The following is a 25,646-nucleotide window of genomic DNA, read 5'->3' as shown; positions in this document are numbered from 1 at the left end:
AGAATTTTTGTTTGCTGTCAACCACTACTCTCACATAACAAGGGACAATGAGACCAAGAAATCAAAGACGAAGAAAACCCACAGAATCTCCAAAAACATTACTTCTTCTATCAATGACTGTATCAATGCTACACCCTCCCACTCCCTTTTCCTTAGTCACCAACAAGAGGAAGACTGGCATGGAGGAAAGAGCATTGTCCCAGAGAATCTGCAGACTGGGCTCAAATTCCAGTTCCTATGAGACTAGGGAAGCCACCTCACCTCTCTGGCCTCAGTTTCCTCATCTCTAATCCCTGCCTTTTCCACCTCAGTTATCAATATTGACATGAGCTAAGCATATCAGAGACACTGGCAATTCCCAATCCATTCTAAGAAATGATTGCTTTTACTGACCAGGAGGGCAAAAGAATTAGCAAAGGCCCATGAGGGAAGTACATGCAGATGGGACTACAGATCATCGCTAAACACAATGGACCCATGAATGAGACTCACCGTTGCTATGCAGGTAAGTGAGGATGAGGAGGGGGTGGCAGGCAGGGACTGCGGTGGTCTTCTGCTCAGAAAGTAAATAATTTCCCCTCACTATCCACCTATCTGAGATCTGAGAAAGTGAGCAGATGACTCTTATATGCAGCCCTTGCCAACCTTTTATTTCTGCTTAGTATGGCAGGGAAAAAAAGGCTCTGAAGTTCCCTTTCCATGTAAATAAAAAATTCTGGATAAAATATAAAAATTATATTTTAAATATACCACTAAAGTATCAAAATCAAAGAAATACACAGATAACAAAGATAAAGTGAAAGCAAGAACTCTGGCAGCTAAATGGGTTCCAAGGCTAGACTTGCCCTGAAAGTCTCTTCTGAAATCTGAAGACCCTGAATTTTAATTTTGAGGGCTTTGTTGGAGATAAGGTAAGAAGTCTACATGTGCGACTCTGATATAAAGGTGGGATTGCATACTCTGTAAAAGGGCAAATGGTAAATAAACCTGCTGCTCAGAAAAGGTCAACAAGTAAACCTGTCTATTTCGGCCTTAGTGTTGGATGGAAAAAAATTTCTTCCATCAAAATCTGTATCTACAAGTTGGATCTCACACAGGATTTTGGTCTGAATTCATGCTACTTATGCAGTCCAGTAAATCTTAAGGTTTGATCCTGGAAACATGGATGAATCTCAAAAACATTATGCTAAATGAAAGAAACCCAGATGCAAAATACCACATATTATATGATTCTATCTATATGAAATGTCCAGAAACAGTAAATTTATAGAAGACTAGTGACTGCCTGGGGCTAAAGGTGAAATGTTGACTAAATATAAGTGGGCAAAAAGATCTTTGGGGAATTATGGGAAAGTTTTTTTTAACTTTTTATTTTATATTGGACTACAGTCAATTAACAATGTTGTGATAATTTCAGGTGGACAGCAAAAGGACTCAGGATACATATATATATAAGTATCCATTCTCCCCCGAATGCCCCTCCCGTTCTGCAGAGACCCCTGTGCTATATACAGTAGGACCTTGTTGGTTATCCATTTTAAATATAGCAGTGTGTACATGTCGATCCCAGACTCCCTAACTATCCCTTCCAGAAAAGTTTTTAAACTGGATTGTGGTGATGTTTGCTCAACATTGTAAACATACTGAAACTCATTGAATGGTATGTTTAGAATTTTGTGGTATGTGTGTGATGCCTCAATTAGTTTTTAAAAATTGTCCCAGGTGTACAGGCGACCAGCGAAAGGAGTGCAAGTCCTCACTAGAGAAATAAAACTTAAGAAAGAATTCCCACAGATAAAATTCCAAGTAAGATGAACAACTCATAGATGAATATCATAAAACACAAGAAACCAAAACATTATGAATTAGGACTAGCAAAAACATAAATAGCAGATCAAGCCTACATAAATGTCAGATGATGGAATTAACTGACAGAATAAATAATAACTACATTGCTAACTTTATTAATTATAACTATGAAGTAAAAGAGACACTTGGAAATATGTGCAAGCAACAAAAGGCTCTAAATTCTACCAAGCATATTTGGAAGAGAGATTCCAGAAATATTATATATTTATTTATTTATACTATATTTATACATAAGATGTAAAATTGCATATATAAAACATATTATAATAATTTATAATTATATTGGCCACACTGCACAGCTTGCAGGATCTTAGTTCCTTAACCAAGAATCAAACCCAGGCCACGGCAGTGAAAGTGCCAAGTCCTAACCACTGGATCACCAGGGAATTCCCAAAAATTATATTTTTAAATGCACCACAGAGCATAAGAAACACACAAATACAAAGATAAAGTGACAATACAGATAAAGTGAAAGCAAGAATTCTGAAGGCTGAAGTTTATATATATTTTATATACACACATAAGCTTGAACTTGAAATTTTATTTTTTTTTAAATCTTTATTGAATTTGTTACAATATTGCTTCTATTTTATGTTTTGGTTTTTCAGCCATGAGACATGTGGGATTTTAGCTCCCTGACCGGGGATGGAACCCTCAGACCCTGCATTGGAAGGTGAAGTCTCAACCACTGGACCACCAGGGAAATCCCTGAACTTGAAATTTTAACGGACTGCTTAAAAAATAGATTAATAGTAGTTAAAAAAAGAATTAGTAAAGTGGAAGGTAGATCTAAAGAAATTAATCAGAAGTCAGGGCAGAGAGTTTACAAGACATGTAGGGTAGATTGAGAAGGTTTCTCATATGGCTAACCAGAGTTCCTAAAAGACACGAGAGAGAGAGTATGGAAGAAGAAATATTTGAAGAAACAATGGCTAATAATTTTTCAAAACTGTTGAAAAGACATCAGTCCTCAAAATCAGGAAGCCCAAAATAAGTTGAGCCATCGTAGTACAACTGGAAAAACACCAAAGACAAAAAGAAAATATTCAAAATAGGCTGGAAGATGTGAGAGTACGCCTATAAAGGAATGGCAGTTTGAATGACGGCTGACTTCTCAGCACGACAGTGAAAGCTGGAACCCAGTGCACTAATATCATCAATGAGCTGACAGAATACAACAGTCACCTTAGTGTCCTACAGCCAGAAAGGCTATCTTTCACAAACTGATTGAAAACAAAAAGTTTTTTAACCAAAGAGAGAGAAGGAAAAAGGAAGAACACACGACCAAGAAATTCTCATTAAAGGAAACTCCTAAGGGTGTCCTTTTGTCAGACGGAAAATAATTTCCAGAGGCAAAAAGGAATGATGAGTAATAGACCAAAAATATTCACATGCGTATGAATAAATATGGATAAATGTGTGAGTAAAATAAACAAGCATTGGTTATATGAACAATATTAATAATGTCCAAGTTGTGTAACTGAAAACAAAACTAAAAAATAATCAAAACTAAAACAAAAAACAAAACTAAAATCCAACAGAACTAAATATAATGCAATAGTGGCCAATAAGAGGCACAAGGGGTGATCAAAGTTAAAGCATTATAAGATCTTTGTACTGTTCAAGAAGATGATAAAGATATTTAAGCTTTGTTAAGCTAACTAGGCAATTATAAATGAACAGGGTAATCATAAAAGAACATATAAATGATAAAAGAAGGGAAAAATAAAATGAGGATATTTTTTAAAAACTCAATCCAAAAGAAGGGAAGGAAAACATAAAAGCCAGAGAAATATCAAATGATAGAAATAAATGCAAATATATCATTAATCAAAATAAATCCATTTAAATAAGCCAGATTATTTTGTTAAAACACATAGCCAAGACACTGAAGTAACCTAAATGTCCATCACGAGGTGAATATACATGAAATAGCATACTGCTGCTGCTGCTGCTGCTGCTAAGTTGCTTCAGTCGTGTCCGACTCTGTGTGACCCCATAGACAGCAGCCCACCAGGCTCCCCCGTCCCTGGGATTCTCCAGGCAAGAACACTGGAGTGGGTTGCCATTTCCTTCTCCAATGCATGAAAGTGAAAAGGGGAAGTGAAGTCGCTCAGTCGTGTCTGACTCTCAGCGACCCCATGAACTGCAGTCTACCAGGCTCCTCCGTCCATGGGATTTTCCAGGCAAGAGCACTGGAGTGGGGTGCCATTGCCTTCTCTGCAATAGCATACTACTCAGCCATAAAAAGAATAGATAATGCCAGTTGCAGCAATGTGACTGGACCTAGAGATTATCATACTAAAGTGAAGCAAGTTAGAGAAAGATAAATATCATATGATATCACTTACATATGGAATCTAAAATATGATACAAATGAACTTATTTACAAAACAGAAATAGACTCACTGATATAGAAAACAAACTTATAGTTTTGTTTTCATTATTATTATTGTTCATTCACTAAGTTGTGTCCAACTCTTTGTGATTTAAATAATAAAGTAAATAAGATATGAAACATCAAAAATTATTTTAAAAATTTTAAAGCACATTGTTAGCTTCATTAGTCAATAAAGGCCAAGTTAGGCTGAGGTTAAAAATAAGTGACCAAAAATCTTAGCTGCATACAACAACAAAGATCTGTTTTAGTTATTTATTGCTTCAACAAGTTACCCCAAGTCTTAATGGATTATAACAATGACAATCTCTTATTGTTCATGATACGGTGGTCTGGTTGGGCAGTTCTATGCATGCTCATCTACATCCATGAGTGCTCATGGGCATTCATCTGCTAGGTCAGTGGGAAGTAGCAAGGAAGTTACTCTGAGGGGCAGACGTTTTTGCCTGAGCCCCTGAAATTCCAGAATTTCCTCTGGCTCCTCCTATATCTGGGCTGCCCTGGTGGATCAGACAGCAAGGAATCCACCTGCACTGTGGGAAACCTGGGTTCGATCCCTGGGTTGGGAAGATCCCCTGGAGGAGAGCAAGGCAACGGACTCCAGTATTCTTGCCTGGAGAATCCCCATGGACAGAGGAGCCTGGCAGACTACAGTCCGTGGGGTCACAGAGAGTCGGATACAACTGAGTGACTAAGCACCTCCTGCATCTAACACTTTGGGCCTATACAAAATCCTTTCTATCAATTCTTACTACTTCCTGCTTATAGCAAGCTTAAAAAAAAAAAATCTGTAGGGTATTTATTGTCTCCCTGAGCAAGAAAAAAAGAGATGAAATTATATCAACTCCTCCTTCAATGCCCTATTGCAGTAGGATAGCTTGACTATCAAGTAATTTCACATCATATGATATAAAAATGGAAGAGTGAAATCTGGCATTTTTGTTACATTAAATACATTTTTGCTTTTGAGCTAGCCAGATAAATACAGAATATGTGTCCTCCAAAAGTCAGGAGAGATGAGCACAACACTTAAGAGTTTGTTGTTCAGTCGCTAAGTTGTATTCAACTCTTTGCAATCCCATGGACTGCCACGCCAGACTTCCCTGTCCTTCACTATCTCCCGGAGTTTCCTCAAACTCATGTCCATTGAGTCGGTGATACCATCCAACCATCTCATCCTCTGTCGCCCCCTTCTCCTTCTGCCCTCAATCTTTCCCAGCATCAAGGTTTTTTCCCAATGAGTTGGCTCTTTGCATCAGGTGGCCAGAGTACTGGAGCTTCAGCTTCAACATCATTCCTTAAAATGAATACTCAGGGTTGATTTCCTTTATGATTAACTGGCTTGATCTCCTTGCTGTTCAAAGGACTCTCAAGAGTCTTCTCCAACACCACAGTTTAAAAACATCAATTCTTCCACACTCAGCCTTCTTTATGGTCCAGCTCTCACATCTCTACATGACTACTGGAAGAACTATAGCTTTGACTATACAGACCTTTGTTGGCAGAGTGATGTCTCTGCTATTTAATACACATCTAAGTTTGTCATAGCTTTCCTTGCAAGGAGCAGGTGCTTTTAATTTCATGGCTGCAGTCACCATCCACTGTGATTTTTGGAGCCCAAGAAAATAAAATCTGTCACTGCTTCCACTTTTCCCCTCCTATTTGCCATGAAGGGATGGGACCGGATGCCATGATCTTAGTTTTTTGAATGTTAAGTTTTAAGCCAGCTTTTTCACTCTCCTCTTTCACTTTCATCAAGAGGCTCTTTAGTTCCTCTTCACTTTCTGCCATTAGGGTGGTATCATCTGCATATCTGAAGTTATTGATACTTCTCCCAGGAATCTCGATTCCAGCTTGAGTTAATAATGTGCTATTAAAACTACATGTGTCAAGTTATTTCATGCACATTGCAAATGTATGATATGTCACAGTTAGGACAGTGCTATGGTCTGAATGTTTGTGTTCCCCCAAAACTCATATTGAAATCTTGACACACACACACACCCACCCCCCACCCCCGCCCTCCTCAAAGGTGATGGTATCGGGACTTAATCACCTTTGGGTGGTGCTTAAGTCATGATGGTAAAACCCTCATGAACAGGATTACAGACTCCAGGGATATCCTTAGCTCTTTCCACCAGGAGAGGACACAGCACACAGGTGTCAACTGTGAACTAGGAGGAGTACCCTCATCTGACCATGTTAGTGCCTTGATCTTGGACTTCCCAGTTTCCCAGAAATTTATTTGAGAAACAAATTTCTGTTGTTTATAAGCCACCCAGTCAACAGTCTGAACCGACCAAGACAGTGTTGATATGCCCGAGGGCCAAGCTAGATTATGGGCCTAAAATATTTAGGTTTCTGTCACAACCTTACAGGACTGATGAGGCAGGTAAAAATCTCCTACTGTCTGCTTTTCACAGATCCCATTTTTCAAGGATTAAGACAGTAATTTGGTTTAATCTTAGTGATAAACATTTGCCTGGGCCTAAAAACACAGAAACAGGAGACTTGCTCGTGGGAGGTTTTGGTTAGAACATTCACAGAGTTTAGTGTGACAGAACACAAGAGTCATCACCCTGCCAGGTTTATTGGTGCCCGGTGGAGCTAGAGCCCATCTGCTTCCACGCATACAGCTCTGGGTACAGTTTAGGCCCCACACACACCTAGAGGGGAAGTCCCAACTGTTCAGGTCCGATGTACCTGATCTAGAGCTTTTCTTGAACTGTATACATCGGTCGGGTCCAGATATGTGTCCTCTTTGATTGTATTTCCCACCCCCTTCCAAGCCACACTCTTTAATCATGGACACATTTTTTTCCTTCTCTTCAATAAATATCTCTAACATGAGTCAGAGTACACTTCCTGTTTTACTAGAACAGCCTCACAATGCTTTTCCCAGCTTCAGTCTTCCCTTTTATAAGCAAGTGCCCAGGCTCCCCCATTTCCTGTTAAACCAGGCTTGTACATAGTTACTAGCCTGCTTATTTAGGACTAATAAATGTCTTTGCTTTCTATCCCATTCCAAAGAGTTGATTCTCTCCTATTTCTTCCCCTCCTTTCTCCCCATTCTTCTCTCTCAATTTACAGACCTAAACTATGGGGGTAATAGGCCTGCCACTGAAGACACCCTACAAGAAAGCTAAAAATAATTTTAGCATATTAACAGTTAATTGATATCTCAGGATATATCTTCACAGTAGCTTGTATTATGGATGGTTGCAAGACAAATAGAAGGAAGGCAAACTGCAAGAAGCCAAAATGTTAGCTTAAGTTGACCCAGGCAAATCCCGAGCAGCTATGCACCCTAAACAGCCTCCTTTCCCTTTGTTCTCAGGTAGAAAAAAAGAGGGTAGGGACTATTTGGAGTGGAGCTTGGACAAAAGCACTTGATAAACAAGGTCACCTCCTTTTCCCAAAGCCAACTGTAAAGTTTCCATCTAATGTCAGGAAGCCATCCTCCCCCAGCAGTCAATTCTTAGTAATCCAAAAACGTACTTATTTATCCCACTGTCAACAGAAATAAATTATATCTTTCTTCCCTGTCTTTTCTCATTAAGGAAGCGGGGGCGGGGGGGGGGGAGAATGAAGGAATGTAATCTATTTCCGTTGTAATTAACACTGGGCTTGAGGGACATTTCCCAAACCTTTGCCCCGGCAACTTTCCCCCTGGCAGAGGATAAAAGGGTGAGAGCCTTGGAGTTCCCCCTCAGACATCTAACTGGACTCCAAACGCGGAAATCCCAAGAAAGAGAGCGGTTTCCTGCGAGGCTGTCAACTCACACGCATTTCTCATCCCACTGCCGCCCTCCTTCAGTTTAGGCGCCCTGATCACCTAAGGTAGGCATCCGGTTTTTTATACTTTCAAAGCACTCTGGGCTGGAGAGAGGCCCTCCTCCAGGCAAATCCCGCTCGGCCAGTCCTCGGAGCGCGAGAAGGCGCTGTTGCCGCGGTAAAAGGACCAAGGCCGAGGGGCGAAAAGCAGCAGTGAGCAACACTCACGAAACCTTCTGCTGAGTTTGGATCGCGGACCTAGGTCTGCACCCGTGTGCGCCACACCCGCCAGGAAGCTCCCGCCCCGCCTCCGCCCTGCGGTGACTCGGTCCACCGCGAATCTCCAGTGCCGAAACGGTGCTTGGCCACACGGTTCTCCCCAGCCGACTCTGGGGAATCCAGGGAGAGCGAAGCCTGGCATGACCCCTGTGGTCAGACTACCCAATCTGTTCCAACAGCACTCCTGCGTCTAGGCAGAGAGAGGAAAGGGGTGGGGTAGACTGAAAGTTAAAGGCTTTATCTCCACCCTCCTAAGCTTTCCAACTGCACAGAAACTAGTCAGAGAAGCTCGGACTCGCGCCCTGAGCTTCTGGAGCACCATCCGGCTGGACTGCGAGATGCAATGTCCTCCGCGGAGAAGAAATCCAGTCCACCCTCTGCCTTCCAAGACGAGTTGCCGCTCACGACAGAGACGAGAACGGCCCAGGGCCTGCAGAGGCACTGCCAAGCCTAAGGAGAAGCTTCAGGATGTAGAGGGAAAACGGCTTCTGGCATTTGCTTGAGGCCCAGGGGGCAGGGCGACGGTCCGCACAGACCACAGCCTGGGGAGTCCCGGGCCGCCTGCGGAAGGCGGAGCCGGGCTAGCCCTGCGCGGAGAGAAAAGAAATAGGAATACCCAGCGGGCGCCGTAGGCCGCCGCGCGAGGCCAAATTCTTTCTCCCAGCGAAAGAAGGCGCCCAGAGCAGAAATACAAAAGGGGCGGAAGACCCGTTTGTAAACCAAAGCCGCACCGCTTAAAACTGGCCCTTCCCTTCTCTTTGGAAACTCTACACTGGAGCCTAGAGACCTACGAGTTCCGTCCTACCCGAAAGGTGGGACGCTCAGAACAGGCCAGCACTTTGTTCCGAGAACCCGCCGCGGAAGCGGGGCTGAAGGAGAGAGGAACGACTCGAGTTGAAATGTTTGCACTCTGTCCCTTGATTATTACGTGGAAAGACTAGAAGAGTTCTCGTTGCCTGTGCGTAATTCATTCTGCAACTCTCTGTCCCCGTTTCTTTTCCGTAAAGAGGGCCGGTCTCAACTGACAAAGTTTCAGATGTGGCTGTAACCCCAGTCCTGCTCTCAGGCGTAAAGATCGCAAGATAGAATAGGTCTGAGTTTACCATTCAGATATCCATTTCTCTGAGCCAACAGTCTCCTCCGCCACCTCCGAGTCTCCCGCCCCCATCCCGGAGAAAAAGAAAATCACTGTTTGATTTATATCTTAGCTTCTCCGGGTCAGAGGGTCCCGAAGCTTGCAGCGGGTATCCAGAGCTGGGCGCTAAGGTCAGATCTAGATTTTCCCCCAGAAGCTAGTACAAAGTGAAAGAAAGAGGGAAAGTGCACCATAACCGGAAACTAGATTTGACTTTGGGAGTGAAAGACGCATTTAATCTAGAGATTTTCCCCGCCATTGCGGTTTAGCCCCACATCACCACTACCCACCCAACAGGTTTGCAAACCCGGCCTCAAGCCTAGGGAACTTGAGACCCGTGCATCTAGGAGAGGACAGTCTAGTGCAAGAAGTCACAGGGTTACAAACCGGACTTGCTCTCACGCAGCGCTGGAGCCGGCAGCGGCTTGCGCGCGTGTTGACTACGGCGCACAGTCGGTCTGCGGTGCCTTCCACCCGCCAGCACCGGGCTGTTCTCTTAATGAATTACTAATGAGTTAAAATTGGGCAGCAGGCTTAATTAAAGCGTAGAGGCAATGTGTTTACCACATTGTAATTGAACTCATTAGGGCTATGGCTTTTTGTTTTTTAAGCAGCCGCCTTCCTTCTCTGCGTCGAATAATCTATGGGAAGCGTTTATTAGAGAAGGAGGGGGTAGCGGAGAAACAGTCCATCAATTCTTTCAATGAAAAAGACAGGATGAGAATGGTGGGGGGTGGGGTGAGGGAGGAACTTCCAATCCGTGGACCCAGGGCTGGACCGAGGCTTCCCAAAGTTCCAAGGGAAGAGGGACCGGCGTTTGGAAAGTTGCCTAGGGAGAGACCAGGCGGGAGCCAGAAAGATGACCTCTGTGACACCCCAGTACTCCCAAATGTGGCCCATATCCCCACCATCCCCCCGGACTTCGACTGGACTCGCCCCTCCAAGCGTCTGATACTCATAACGAGATGGATTCGGCTAACTTTTAAAAGCAGCATATGAGTTGGTTCCAGAGCTTTTCTCCCTGGTGGTGCTGAGATGGACTAATTCTCCTTTCGCCAGTTTCCTGGCACCCCTCCCCACCGCGCCCCATCCCCTGCTGAAGACGCATAAAGGGTGCCCGCGATCAGCGCTCCCTGTGGACTCCGCCCTCCGGGCCTGACCTCACCTCAGGTGGTCTTTTCCCCAGAGGACTGGGGGAGGGTGCCGGCTTTTAGCCTAGGCCCTCGGGCAGCGAGAGAGACGCGCACCTGCGCGCCCTGCGATAACCCTTCTCCTGGCAGGGAGCCCAAGCTTGCCTGCCCGGGCTGCACGCCCCCAGAGCAAATTGTTCCCTCTTGCTTCTGGCCCCGCTCCAGTTATCAGGCCTCCAACTCTGGCCTGCCTTCCCTTAGTTTGTACCACTGGGCGTGGAAGGGTAACGGGTGGGAAGCCGAGGTTGGCGCAGCGCTCCTCTCCTTGCCCTGCCCTGCCTGACCAACAGGCGGCGTCAGAGACCTAGGTCTGGGCTGGGGAGTGGGGTGGGGGGTGCGGACCTGAGCAAGCTAAGCGGAGAAGCTGGGCTCGAGAAGAGCGACCCTCACCCCAAACTTACGAACTTGGCCGGGAAGGGAGTAGGAAGAGCTAGGTGTCTGCGGAAGACCGCAGAGAACGGGAGAGATCGGACGGGACAGAGTCGCGGCGGAAAACCCGACCGCGAGCGGGAGTGCAGAGGACCGCGGGCGGCGGAGAGCGGCAGAGCCGCCGCGGAGCGCGAGGCAGGAGCGGCGGACCGCGCGCGGACGGCTGAAGACCGCGAGGGCGGCGCAGACAGGTAAGTGGCCCCGTCCTCCGCGCTCGGCCTCCCCTCCTTTGGAGAAAACTGGGTTGAAGGGGACTCCAGGAACTTCTGATCGCCGCCACAGCCCTACAGCTGACCCCTACCTCCTCTCCTTCCTCACTCCCCACCCCCCCTCGCTTTAAACGCACACCCATTCCCAATCCCCACCCCGCACCGTTTGTGGATTTTGTCAAACTCTTCCACCCTATCCTACCTCCTCTCTCCGCCTGACCCGGAAGGTTGAGGTAAATTGTCTCTAATTTGTTGCTAAAAGATTAATTGCAGAGGGTGGGTCGATTTGATTAAGGCAATTAATCTTTGGTTACAACGTTCTAGTGCCACTTGCGGGGGTGGGGCGGGGACTGGAGAGAGATAGAGAAGATTTTTTTTTTTCAAGACGCTGTGGAAAGAGACTTCCCTGCCTGGGACTGCGGCCGCATCTTCCCTCCCACACCCCCGCAGCCCGCAGCCCCAGAGCCCACGTGTGGCTTCAGCACCTCTAAGCTGGGACAGCGACTCCCTCGAGCGCGCCTGGTAACTTCCGGTCCCGGGAGTTCACACCTGGCCAGCAGAGCAGGCGCTGACCCGGAGTTTACACTTCGCAGGCAGAGGCCTGAGCTGACCCAGACGAGGAGTACACCCTCCCGCGTCCCCAGTGCCCAGCCATTGGGCTTCTCTTTCCCCACTTCAAAGCAGGATCCAACCAAACTGAAAATCCCCAAGACTCAAGCCCACCCGGAGGCGGGAAAGGCAGAAACCCCCAAATGCTCCTAGTAAAGTTCCCAAAGCTGGAGTTTTCTCTTTTCGTGAATAATTAACGCTGGTCATAAATAACTGATGGAGGTAGTGGAGAAAGGAAGGAGGAGGAGGCACCGAAGAGCCAGGGCGGCCAAAGAGAAATCGAAGAGTTTGTTAAAGGACCATTAAGTAAGCCTTGCTGGGAACGGCATTTCTCTGTAGATGGCAGAGCGGTTCCACCCAGGCACCCAGTCATGGGGTAGAAGCAGGGAAGCAAGGCACCCAGGGGAATGGGGGTTGTGCTGACCAAGCCTGGAGCACCCATCCAAGACCCAGTCTCAGCACTTTACCCATTCCCTCCCCTCTGGCCCAGACCTATCTTCCCAGAGCCCTCTGAACCTCTAGTCACCCTCCAGCCATCTGTCATTCCCAAAGTGCTGACGTTCTAGGCTAAATAGTAGACGCAGGGGTGAACCTAGGCTTTGAGCTCCGTCAGTTCTGCCCAGGCCTTTGGTAAGTTCTGCCCAATCCCAGCTTGCAGGCACCTTCCGAAAGCCACCTCCTCACTCCATCCCAAACTGTACCATTTCATTCATTTTAAAACCTGTCTGAAATTTCGGGACTTCAGCCTCTTGCTGGTTCATTCTCATCTTTCCACATTAGAACCTTGAATAACATGGTAGTACACACACACACACACACACACACACCACTGCTAAATGCTCTTATCCTGCCCCTCCGTCATCTCCAATTCCTGACTTTCTTTGAGGGTCTTAAGCATGCTGACCTCTGGCACCTTGTATTCACCCCACTTCTGAACTGAGACTTTTAGGCAGGGGTCTCAGAATCTGGAAGAAAGCCCAAGAGGAAACCCTTGCTCCTAGGTTGGAGGCCAATGCCAGTCTTTTGACCCCTTTAGGAAACAGTGACCTCTCACCAGATGGCCAGGCTCAGATGGCCAGCATATGCTTTCAGAGTGAAATTTCTGAGGACCCTTAAGCCAAGGATCTAGCACAATCCTCAGGCCTTCAGTGAATCCATTCTGCAAACAAAGTCTTGTCTTTTCCTAGTACAACTTGTCACAGAACCTGGGAAGAAAATATTATAGACTGTAGCAACCACCACTGGCTGAGAGGTTGGGTTCTGACTTAGGGTCAGGCAGGAGCCTTTTTTTGTAGCCTTTCCATTGGTTAACAGCTTCCACCACTCCTACTTCCCTAAGGACCAGATTTGGATATACCAAAGGCCAGCCTGGCTTTTCTGGGTGGGAGCAGAGAAGAGCTTCCAAAGTAGGTTGGTGGCCTCAAGGAGTCTAGATTTTTAATGAAAATTCTTACTTGTCATCGTGTTATAAGAAAAAAAACACTAAAACCAGTTTTTCTCATCTACTTATCCCCATCCCAACATTCCAAACCCTGAGCTCTTACCTTTTAAAAAACTGGGAAGTTCTGAATGGGGAAGGGAAAGGGAGAAAGAATAGGACAGTTTAGGGAATTGTCTTTCTGCCTCAATAGGGACACAACAACCCAATAGGGTTGTGAAACTAGACAGAGGGGTGGGAGGAAATCAGATCTGGAGGAGAGGAGGCCAGCCCTGGAGCCGAGGGTTGTTTACTTCTCATATAAAATATAACTCCCCCAAGCAGGAAGTTACTGCAAACAAGTATCAATAATGAATGAATCTCCTGTAATAAAATACTTACATAATTAGCACAAGTCAAGTGGTTGCATTATGTTAACCTTTTGCAACTCCGAGCTGGAAAATTTTGCTCCAGAATTCCTCCAAATGCTGTTTTCATTCTCACGAGAGGGTGAGGGCCCGAGTGCTTGCCCAACCTTCCTTTCTGTTATAAGATGGTTTTCCATTTCTGAATCAGAACGTAAGTACTGCTGAAATATAACAGAAAACTCTCTTTGGTGAATTCAGAACAGTCATTAACATTCAGTTTTAAGTGAATGTTAACAGTAAATAAAGAAATCTCTTGATTGTAATAGTAGTAACAAAGCAATAATTACCCAGTAGGTGGTCATCAGTAATGATAAATGTATCATTATTACTGTGTGAGTATGGGAACTCGGTTTTGGAAACTACTTCAGACTTTTTAGTAGCATGGCTGGTTACAAAGCATTTCTTAGCCTGCAAAAGCCATATAATTTTATACACAATTTAGGTGAAAATAAATTTAAATCTGTATATTACATTTTTAATTTCAAGTTAGTAATTAAAGTTGGTTCATTATATCTCCTCTGAAACCCTCAGTGCTCATCTCCGTGGTTTGTTTGTACAATTTGTTTCTAAGACACCCAAGGTTACACAGTTCTAAAAGATGGAAAATTTAATTATTTGCCAACATTAAGAGTTTGTCGATGATACCATAATGCATCTTGCAAAAGTTTGGAACTGGTTATTGTCTTTGATCTGGTTAGCTCTGCTTTCACTTTGAACCCCTAACCTCAAGAGGGAAAGCCTTTTTGCTTAAAAAGTACTTTTAAGTACACAAAAATAGAAAATTCCTCTCAATATTCTCTCTGAATATTCAGTGCTTGCTATTCTTTTCAGGGGAAAAAAAAATCAATGACTCAGATTTCTACCCTCCTCTACCCTGGGATTTATTTTGCTAATATCTAATTTCACCTTTTGCTACCACTGAGCTAACGACTGCAGGCAGGAGGAAAGCTGAAGTCATGATGCTTATTGGGCAGCCTGAGAGCACATGATAGTTTAATAATGTATTAGCTAATGGGATCAAGCTTGATGGCAAAGGAAAAAATTTTCAAATAGGGAGGAGTGAGAGGGAAAAGAACAGGAAATAGGGGGGGAAGGAATGTCTTCATTTCCCCAGGAAATAAAATCCAAGGTTCCTTTCACCAGTGTCAGCTGGGGAGATGTTAAATGTATATCTATGTCATTTTCTCTCTTGTGACATGTCAACAGACAGTCTACAGCCCCTCCCCCTACTCCTATTCCTCTGCCTCCCCTCTTCAAGATATAAAAGATCCTGCTCCACACCCGTTCTGCATCCTCAGCCTCAGTTACTTCTTAAATTGCTTCCCTGAAACAAAAGAGTCAGTTTTTTTGTTTTTTAAAGCCTCAAACCACATTTCTTGTTCTTGGTGGTAGCTGAAGTCGTCATACAGTTAGACTCTTTTTGCATAAATCCACTAAAATACTCGCCTTAGTTTTCTCTCCCACAGTCTTTATTTCTTGTTCCACTTTCTCCTTTTCCTTTTCTCCTTTCTCCTCTCCCTTCTTTAGGAATGGCAATCAAAAAAGGCAAGCATCTTGCCTTGTTATTCATTATTATAGCAGCATCTTTGAGACGCATCTTTGCCAATGAAAACTCCATGTAGATGCCTATCCTTTTGTTGTAGCGGCCTAGGTTATTCAGGAGCAGAGACAAAAGCCTGAAGTGATGTGATCTAAATGAGCTCTGGGGTTTTCCAGCTGGGACCACCTCCATTTCAAAGGACTCCCTCCTTCCCAACATGGGGAGGAGGGAAGTGGAGGGGGCGGGTACACATGTGTATGCATGCAGAGAAAAAGAGGAAGGAGAAGAGAAGGAAGGGTGAGAGCCTAGTGGGCTATTCCTTATGCCAGTGTCCCTCTTTGATGCACATTCCTAGGTATGTTCAGGGAGCATGCATCCGTACCCTTACGTGTGTCCTTGGGTATTTTGTGTTCCTTTGCCTTTTATCTTGGTCCACTAATCTTTGCTAACTAACCACCCAGTGTACCAAGTTCATGTTCCATTCTGGATTTTACTACTTCATGTAAACTATGTGCGCATGTGTGTACTTTGCTGTATTTACAAGCTTGTGAGGACTTATGAAGCAATGTGAATTCTTTTTTATAAAGGAGAAAGTCCAGTATACAATGTTTCCATTAGTCCTTGGCCTCTGTGAACTGGTAGTGTAAGAGCTCTCTCTGCCACTCACCCAAGGGCAAGTTTTCTTGGGAAAATGTTTTAAGGGAAATTAAACATTGGTTCCTTCTCCTACAGTTTTTATTTCTTATAAAGGTTTGCTTGAAGGATAAGAAAGAATCTCACTGATTCCCATAGTCACTGCTGCATGAGGAACTGAAGGGGTCACTGGGGCTGGGATACAGTGCAAAATGTATTCATTTTCTCTTCCTTTCCTCAATTCTGATTTAGATTTTTAGGTCTGTGCTCTCATTGTACTTCCCTTTGGATACTCTGGCCCCAGGAAAAGGGTTCCTGTTTATGGATAGTATTTTAGAGAAGGCTCCGAGGATTTTCTCATATCTCCTATGACTTCCATAATGGATGAGTTTTGGTTTGCTCCTGGTCCTTTGTTTCCTTCATGTAATTCCAGCCAGAGCAATGGAGGAAAAACCAGGGAGTCTAAGCTCAGCTTTCTAGGTTGCAGAAAGCTCTTTTGGGTAGAAAGGGGGAACTAAGGACTATCAGCAATTATTATCATTACAGCAATTACCACTGCTAATTTTTATTATCAACTTATTTTAAATGGGTTGAACAAACAGAAGCTAAGGTTCTGGCCACCCGTATACAAAATAAACACTAGACCAATTAGGGGGCAGGATAAAATTTTAATGAAAAGAACTAAGGTTCCTCCAGGGAACCTGGTTCCCTCTCTGCTCACCATGAAACTAAAATGCCTTTGAAATCTTTTATTCTGGAGCTATTAAAGACTCCAAACATACCTTGGAACTGTTCAGGTATAACCCTTGTCTCCATTCTCCAAGGAAAGTGCTTTTAAAGCTAGCACATATTAAGTGACTACTGTGTGCTAAGCATTTTACATATATTATCTTATTTAATCCTCACAACACCCCTGTGGGTTACATATCAATCTCTTCATTTTGCAGATGAAGCAACTGGGGGTTTAGGGAGGTTAGGTATCAAAGCAAAATTCCACAACTATTAAGTGATTGAGGAGAAATTTGTACCCAGTTTCAGTCTAACTGAATTGCTTGTACTTTTTGATATACAAGAATTCTTCCATCCCTGCTAGTTCTGCTAGTCTTCCAGTTTCGTTCCGGGCCATGTAGGTCTCCTTTTGCAGACTTGGAACTAACAGGAAACCATTTCTTGCCTTACCTGATGCAGAAGCATCAATGCCAAGGACACCTCTTGCAGGGACACGGAAGCAGTAATATTTCTGCCTAAGAGCTGAGAATGGGATAAGAGGGAATGAGTGAGAGAGAGGCTGTTTCTTTGATCTGTACTGTCATGGGCTCTCCAGTACCGAGGCTGGGAGTAGAAAGAGAGGGAATATCTGTTGTTTCTGACTTTAATGAATTTATATGAAGGCCTTTATCTTCCTTTTGGGTCAATGCAAAACACAGGCGTGGGGGTGGGGAGTGACCGGAGATGGAGTCCTTTGAGATGGAGCAGGTGTGGCAGAAGTGGGGGGTGTGTTTCTGTGTCGCCTCTTGCCTACCTCTTAAGTCTGCAAGGCCATTCTGGAGCCCAGAGGCCAATCTAAGGGCTCCAGTGATTATAGGCTGGGAGGCTTCTTCCGGGAGGGCGTAGGATCTGCTACGCCTCGGAGCGCGGCACCGCGTCAGCACCGCGGACAGCTCCTCTGCTTTGGCCTTCGACTCAGACCCCAGAGATCACACGCCGCCTCTGGGAAATAGTCAGCTTGCAAGGTGGAGGAAGCCCCGGTCAGGTGTGGGTTCGCTTCAACCGACTGTTAAATTCTGAAACTGGAAACCTTCATCCACGCAGCCGCGCCCGCTGCGTGCGCCTACATCGAGGCGTCGCTTCTCCAGTTCAGAGGCAGCCAGCTCGGTTTGTGGTTTTCCTTTGGGTCCGGTGTCTGGGCTCCTTTACCTGTCCCTGGCCTGGGTAAACCGCAGCCGCCCAGAACGGAGATGAGAGTGGAAATGCTCTCCTCCGTGCGGTGATAGATCATGCAAGCGGGTGACACCAGTTTAACCAATAAAACAATTTGAATCAATTAGCCGGCTGAGGAGAGTCCCGACGTGTAAAATGCATGTCAGCTCGAATAGGAAAGCATTGATTAACTCGGCCCCTACCCGCTGCCTCCCACCACCGCCTGCTCCTCCCTGAGCTTGCCAAGCTCTCAGGGGCCAGGACAGGGACTGACAAGGATCAGGCTCCCCTGGTCTGGAAGAAGAAAATGGAAAGGCAGTGCAGAACCATCAGGAGGCCTGTTCAAGCTTAGGAGACAGCAAAGAATTAGAGAGATAGTGAGTGGCAGAAAGTTGCTCACCAACTCAAAACGTATAATCAGGCTGTAATTCCAAAGTCCAGCTCCAGACTCGTGGTGAGGATTTGCTGGAGCAGAGTCTAGCTTTGAATAACAGTTCTCCACCTTAATCTTTCAAATATATGATTGGTCTGACAGCTCAAACAGACGGCCTAGACTCCCTGGGGTAATAAAATGCCATGCTATTTTTAGAATTATTGGTTCAAAAGTACTTTACATCACACATTTCTCTTTCCAATGAAACTTCTTTGCATTAAAAAAAAATCTCAGGCTTGTTGGCCAGTAAGTCACCAAGGTAAAGTATAAAAGTTTATGTTGAAAGATGATGTAAGGGGGTGGCTACAGGTACCACTCAGGTGTGGATTCAGTCCTCAGAGTGCCAAGGATGGGAGGAAAGGCAAAGATTCATCCCATTTCTCTTTTCAAAAAAATTTTCTTTTTAATAGGGATCTGTAGAGGAGAAGGAGCCTTTGGCGGGTACAGATGGGAACAGCAAAACCAAAAGGGAAGATCCCGTGATTCTTCCTGCTTGGCAGCGACCACACATCTCCCTGTAGTACATTAATGAGGGGACAGGCTTTTCATTGCTTCCCATTTTTGGTCTTAAAATTTGTCCCATTTCCAGGCTTTCTTTCCATGCAGTTCAGGCTTTCTTTCTAGTAGCCCGGGTTCTAGGAAGTGTGAGGAAGCCGAGCCCTCCTTTTGTGTGAACCCCTGACCTCAGACCTCAGACCTGACTTCGGACCTCAGGGGCTTCCCTGATAGCTAAATCAGTAAAGAATCTGCCTGCAGTGCAGGAGATCGGGGTTTAGGTTCTGATCCCTGGGTCGGGAAGATCCCCTGGAGAGGGAAATGGCAACCCACTCCAGTATTCTTGCCTGGAAAATCCTATGAACAGAGGAGCCTGGCAGCCTGCAGTCCATGAAGTCACAAGAGTCAGACACAGCTTAGTGACTAAACTGTCATCTGACCTCAGAGAAGAGGCAGAATCAGGCCGAGGAAACCAGAAGAGCAGGTGGGTGGGCAGCCTTCAGCTTTCCACAGGAATGGATTTGTGAATGAAAATGATGCTCTTTTGGCAAATGAGCTGGGCAGGTGCCCTGTGAGTTTTCCTTCTTTTAGGATAGAAGGCTCAGAGGGTACTTAGGGAGCATTTGGTTGATTCCAGCCCCTTAAGACAGAGCCCAATTTGTGCCCATAATGCCTTCAGAAACTAGAAGTTGGGTGAAATATTACTTCACTGCCGTTTGAAACATGCTCGAACAAACGTTACAATTTTTGTGGCTCTGAAACTGTTTTCTGCATATTCATTTAAAATAGCCACAATTCCTCTATCCCTCACTTTTTGTTCAATTGACTCTTTGGTATTACTTACCTTTTGAAGTGCTTTCATACATTCATACTCGAATTTAGTGATGGTATGTTGATGCTATGAGGTAGTCCCGCCGGGCTTCTGGGTTAGTGGAGGTTGTTTTTTCAACCATTTCCACAGTGTGACTACCCAGCTCTAAGCCTGTGTGTTTCACCAGGCGGCAATCGAAAATTTGGCTCTGATAGTAAAGGAAAAACTTAAAAGATCTCCCAATCACACTCCTGTACGTATTCTTCTTAGAATGTCCTCTAAATAGGCAATTTTATCCCTTTCTGATAAAGGAGAGGTGGTCATTTTGACTCCTAACAGCTGATCCATTAGGGGGTAATACACTGACACTTCACTATATCCTATGTGTGCTTTTCTTTGTGGAAGTTATGGGAAATGGTCCTTTCCTATCATCATTATTGTTGTTGTTTCCTTTTCTTAAAAGGGCTTGCTTCTGCATAATTCCCTGAGAATTTACTTCCCTGGGAGCATCCACAACTTGTGTAAGTGCAGGTCAAGGTTGGGGCCCTTCCTGCTTTCTTGTCTCAGCTTTTCCTTGTGCTGAGGTAGCCTGCATGGCTTTTACAAAATGGGTTAGAGAACTAATCTGAATGAAGTTGATTGATGAGTGCACACATGCTCTCATTGGGGTCCTCACTCAGTCGCACTTTCCAAAATAGAGAATGCCGCTCTGCATCCTGTCCTAAAAAAAGGGCAAATGTATATTCCAAAGTGAAGACATTCTCCATGCTTCCTTCCAAGTTTTTAGATTGGGCACGCTATTCAGAAACTCCCTTCCTCCCCCGCTTTTCTCATTGCACAGTGTTTCAATGGAGCGCTGAAACTATTCTATTCCCGGGCTAAGTGCGGTTCCTCTATCTTCCGAGACACAGTGAGGCTACAGATTTGCGCTGCGTACCCGAGGGAGCATTCGCAAAGGAGGGTGGCTCAGAAAAATGAGGGGAGGAGACGATAATGCGCAGGGATACAGTCAATTTAGAGGCGTCCTTCTAGAATCCCGGGCCTCCAGGATCCAGGTCCCCGGGATGCACGCAGACTACAGGGCTCTCTACGGCTGAATCAGATCTGCGGCTCCAGCACCGCGGCTGCGCTTGCTCCGGGTTGGAGAGGCTGTTGTCGATTGCTGGTGGGTTTAGGTGTTAGCTTTCGTGCCTGCTGAGAAAGGATCTGCTCGCTCTGCCTTTCGCTCTCCCTCCTCCCTCCCTGTAACATGCCAGCCCTTTAATGTGGAGTGTCAGGGAGACGGTGACGTCACCTTGCCCGCTGGGTGGCGTCCCCTCGGTCCGACACGAGTTCAGAGACAGAGAAAGGCGCTGTCAGACTGCGCTCCACCTGGGGCTCGCCTGCCGCGGTTTCAGCGCGCCCACACTTTCTGCGGTCGAGGGGACACCGCGCCGCAATTCGGGCGGTCCTTCTCAGCCGGCCGGGGTACCAGCGCCGTTAGCGCCGACGAGCGCCAGCATCTGCACGCGGAGCCCTCCGAAGTCCCGCCCGCTGGATTCGAGGACCCGCTTGGATGCTTCGCCTCCGAGCGACCTCGGAAGATGGGCCCGCAGCCACGCGAGTAAAGACAGCTAGGGGTTACCAGGTACTGCCGGAACCAGCCGGCCCCCACTCGGCGCACAGCTCGCGGTCCATGATTTGGGATCCCCAGCGTTGGGATTTTCCCGGTGAGGTTGAGGGGCAGCGGAAGGCTTCGGTGGTGATTGGTTTGGGAGCCAGGGGAGTTTAGCTGGGGGTCGTTGGCTCGTAAGTCGGATAAGGAAGTTCGACAGCTTCCTCGGATCAACTAACTTTTAATTGTCTCTTCTTCCCTCACTCACTTTAAAAACAAAAAAAAACTCCCTACCTAAAGCTCTTGTTTGTGTCTCTGCTCTGACAGGAGTTTCTGGGAGCGCTTGGGGTGAAATTGGATCACACCCAGTCGGACACACGTCTGCCCGATCTAGCGCTGCGGAGGCGGCGGGTTTCTAAGGCAGAGCAGCTCCGCGATAGGGCCAGGCTTGCTGAGCACACCGCTCCGGAGCAAGAGTTGCCATTATCCCAGGGTCTAATAAGATGAGAATCTTGTCTGGGGGCGGGGATGAGCACTGAAGGACCATTTGGCAAAGCTAGGGCTGGTTATTTCAGGCCCAGGTATCACGGTGCCATTTAACGCCCTGTCCCCTGGAAAATACTGATCCATCCGAAGTGACAAGCCCAGCTTTCCTCTCGTTGATCGCGTTTGTTCAACCTTCCTGGAGGCCACGGAATGTAATGAGAACTGAGGATCCAGGGGTCAGAAGGGCGAAGGTTGTCAGGATAGACGTCACAGGAACCCAGAGAGGACAAGGATATGACCATCTGGGTAAAGCGGTATGCTAGTGTATTCAGTGAAATCTCTATAGTAACGAACTCCAGTGGACTTGGGGGAGGGTGGCGATGCCACTGCCACCAGTGATTTTCCAGGGCAAACCATACTCTTAGCAGTTGCCCTGGACAAGTAGCTGTGCAAACGTCACCGTCGGTTTCTCAGGGAATGAGCCACTTTGCTTGTTTTGACTTAGGGTCGTCACAAATGTTTCTTTCGCTTGCTTTTGGTGTATTTTCAATTTACTGGCTGTTTTCCCCCATTAAGTACCCCACTGACCAGAGATGACAGGAATTTTACTGCAGGCCCAACCCAGGGCTTCGGCTTTCAGCCCTCCCACAGATTATCAAGGCCAAGGTTTATCCCTACCGTGGGGCACGTTTTCCCGGTATAAGGTGAAGAGATATCTACACAAATCAGAAAAAGAAATGTCACAGAAAGTGGTTCACCTTACACCTAAATTTGCCTTTTCAAGCCCACCAGTAAGGATCCCCAAGACTGTTCAGTTTCTTTGCACTGATTCTGGGCTTAACACTCTAGCCTGGACTTATTTGCTCATTGTCATGGAAATGACAGGAAAACAGTATCAATATTTTCAACTCTACAACTTCATCTCTTTAATTGACCTATTAGAGCCAGAACCACTCAATTTTGCAAGTAGCTTTTAGAAAACTTGAAACACCTATTTTGGTGTAACCTTGCATATAGCTCTGTACATTTTCCCCCAAAATTTCTAACTGAAGTATCAAAATATCTAATGGCAAAGATCAGGGAGAAGGGCTTTCGTTTGCTTTAATGAGCTGTGTCTCAACCAGCAGTGAATTTCCCCCAAGGAAACCACAGATACCACAAACATTGCTTTTTTAAAAGGCTTGGGTTTATTGTTTTAACCAAAATCAATCTATTTTCAAGCAAATGTGAATGGTCTCTCTTTTACAATTTGGGTTTCAATGGTCAAGCCTCAGTTTTCCATAACTTCTGTAACCTGTCCTAGTTACAGTTGTCATCATTACTTCCTAATTTCTAACAGGCATGCCATTTTATTCTAATGGCTTCCATAAATCCGGGATAAGGTCTTGAGTTTCTTAGGAAGTGAATTTACTTCTTAGTAAGAATTTATGTGGGATATTTAGAACTGAAGTACTTCAAAATCCCCGCGTTTCCAAAGGATCACCTGAAGAAATTTAAGACAGAGGACTTCCCTGTGTCCGAAACTTGGTCCCTTTGCCCAGTGATAATTATATCTTAACCGAAGGACGTTACTATGATAATTCTTCAGTTAACCGCACAACCCACCCCTCTCTTTGGTAAACTGAAGAGCTCTAGCCAACGCTTTCTCCTTTCCCTTCCAGTCTCCAAGGCTGACCCGGAGGGCTCGGCCCGGGCTTCCCCGGCGGAGGAGATGGCTTCCAGCCCGCTGCCGGGGCCCAACGACATCCTGCTGGCATCGCCGTCGAGCGCCTTCCAGCCCGACGCGCTGAGCCAGCCGCGACCGGGCCACGCCAACCTGAAACCCAACCAGGTGGGCCAGGTGATCCTCTACGGCATTCCCATCGTGTCGCTGGTGATCGACGGGCAGGAGCGCCTATGCCTGGCGCAGATCTCCAACACTCTCCTCAAGAACTTCAGCTACAACGAGATCCACAACCGCCGCGTGGCACTGGGCATCACGTGCGTACAGTGCACGCCGGTGCAGCTGGAGATCCTGCGGCGCGCCGGGGCCATGCCCATCTCCTCGCGCCGCTGCGGCATGATCACCAAGCGCGAGGCTGAGCGCTTGTGCAAGTCGTTCCTAGGAGAAAACAGGCCGCCCAAGCTGCCCGACAACTTCGCCTTCGACGTTTCGCACGAGTGCGCCTGGGGCTGCCGCGGCAGTTTCATCCCCGCGCGCTACAACAGCTCGCGCGCCAAGTGCATCAAATGCAGCTACTGCAACATGTACTTCTCGCCCAACAAGTTCATCTTCCACTCCCACCGCACCCCCGACGCCAAGTACACGCAGCCGGACGCAGCCAACTTCAACTCGTGGCGCCGTCATCTCAAGCTCACGGACAAGAGCCCCCAGGACGAGCTCGTCTTCGCCTGGGAGGACGTCAAGGCCATGTTCAACGGCGGGAGCCGAAAGCGCGCGCTGCCCCAGCCCGGCACGCACCCCGCCTGCCACCCTCTCAGCTCGGTCAAGGCGGCCGCGGTGGCGGCGGCCGCGGCGGTGGCCGGGGGCGGGGGGCTCCTGGGCCCGCACCTCCTGGGGGCGCCCCCCCCGCCGCCGCCGCCGCCGCCTCTGGCCGAGCTGGCCGGCGCGCCGCACGCGCCGCATCACAAGCGGCCGCGCTTCGAGGACGACGACGACTCGCTGCAGGAGGCGGCCGTCGTGGCCGCCGCCAGCCTCTCGGCCGCCGCCGCCGCCAGCCTCTCGGTGGCCGCGGCCTCGGGTGGCGCCGGGGCGGCCGGGGGCGGCCCTGGGGGCGGCTGCGTGACCGGCGCGGGTGCGGCGGCCGGCGCCAAAGGGCCGCGCAGCTACCCGGTCATCCCGGTGCCCAGCAAGGGCTCGTTCGGGGGCGTGCTGCAGAAGTTCCCGGGCTGCGGGGGCCTCTTCCCACATCCTTACACCTTCCCAGCCGCCGCCGCCGCCTTCGGCTTGTGCCACAAAAAGGAGGACGCGGGCGCCGCGGCCGAGGCCCTCGGGGGTGCAGGCGGCGCGGGCGCGGCGCCCAAGGCCGGCCTGTCGGGCCTCTTCTGGCCGGCTGGCCGCAAGGACGCCTTCTACCCGCCCTTCTGCATGTTCTGGCCTCCGCGGACCCCAGGCGGGCTTCCGGTGCCCACGTACCTACAGCCCCCGCCGCAGCCGCCCTCGGCGCTCGGCTGCGCGCTGGGGGAAAGCCCGGCCCTGCTGCGTCAGGCCTTCCTGGACCTGGCCGAGCCCGGCGGCGCGGGTGCAAGCGCGGGCGCCGAAGCGGCGGCCCCGCCGGGTCAGCCCCCTCCGGTCGTGGCCAACGGCCCGGGCTCCGGCCAGCCACCTCCTGCGGGCGGCGCGGGGGCCCGCGACCCACTCTTCGAGTCGCCCCCGGGCGGCGGCGGCGGGGACTGCAGTGCGGGCTCCACGCCCCCGACCGACCCCGGCTCGGTGGCCGGGGGCGCCGGAGCGGGCCCCGCGGGCGCCCGGGGCCCCGCGGCACCCCACCCTCACCTCCTGGAGGGGCGCAAAGCCGGCGGAGGCAGCTACCACCACTCGAGCGCCTTCCGGCCGGTGGGCGGCAAAGACGACGCGGAGAGCCTGGCCAAGCTGCACGGGGCGTCCGCGGGCGCGCCGCACTCGGCCCCAGCGCACCACCACCACCACCACCACCACCACCACCCGCACCAGCACCACCACCACCACCCGCAGCCGCCGTCGCCGCCGCTGCTGCTGCTGCCGCCGCCGCCCGACGAGCCGGGCTCCGAGCGCCACCACGCGGCCCCGCCGCCGCCGCCCCCGCCGCCCCCGCCGCTGGCCCCGCAGCCGCACCCCCGAGGCCTTCTGTCCCCCGGTGGCACCAGCTGCAGCTACCCCAGCGAGGACAGCTCCGAGGACGAGGACGACGAGGAAGAGGAGCAGGAGGTGGACGTGGAGGGCCACAAGCCCCCCGAGGGCGAGGAGGAGGAGGAAGGTCGAGAGCCCGAGGACGACGACGAGGAAGACGAGGAGACG

General features: G+C 48.2%; 1 protein-coding gene across 2 annotated transcripts in view; it reads left to right on the top strand.

Moving 5' to 3' along the window:
* The first annotated feature begins 9,271 nt into the window (after nt 1-9,271).
* SKOR2 (SKI family transcriptional corepressor 2) overlaps nt 9,272-25,646 on the top strand; it is a 54,304-nt gene continuing 37,929 nt past the window's right edge. Inside the window, exons 1-2 of one of the 2 annotated variants that reach the window (XM_043444100.1) lie at nt 9,272-11,265; nt 23,311-25,646. The exon at nt 23,311-25,646 is cut by the window's right edge and continues 297 nt beyond it. In XM_043444100.1, the coding sequence (XP_043300035.1) occupies nt 23,361-25,646 (2,286 nt within the window). In that variant the 5' untranslated portion in view covers nt 9,272-11,265; nt 23,311-23,360. Of the gene's footprint in view, nt 11,266-22,988 lie in introns of those variants that run through there. The other variant, XM_043444099.1, reaches the window with a different exon arrangement.

Source organism: Cervus canadensis, chromosome 23 (genome assembly GCF_019320065.1).
Source record: "Cervus canadensis isolate Bull #8, Minnesota chromosome 23, ASM1932006v1, whole genome shotgun sequence".
NCBI lineage: Eukaryota > Metazoa > Chordata > Mammalia > Artiodactyla > Cervidae > Cervus > Cervus canadensis.
Note: the sequence above shows the minus strand (reverse complement) of the source record. Positions and strands in the feature narration are given on the sequence as shown.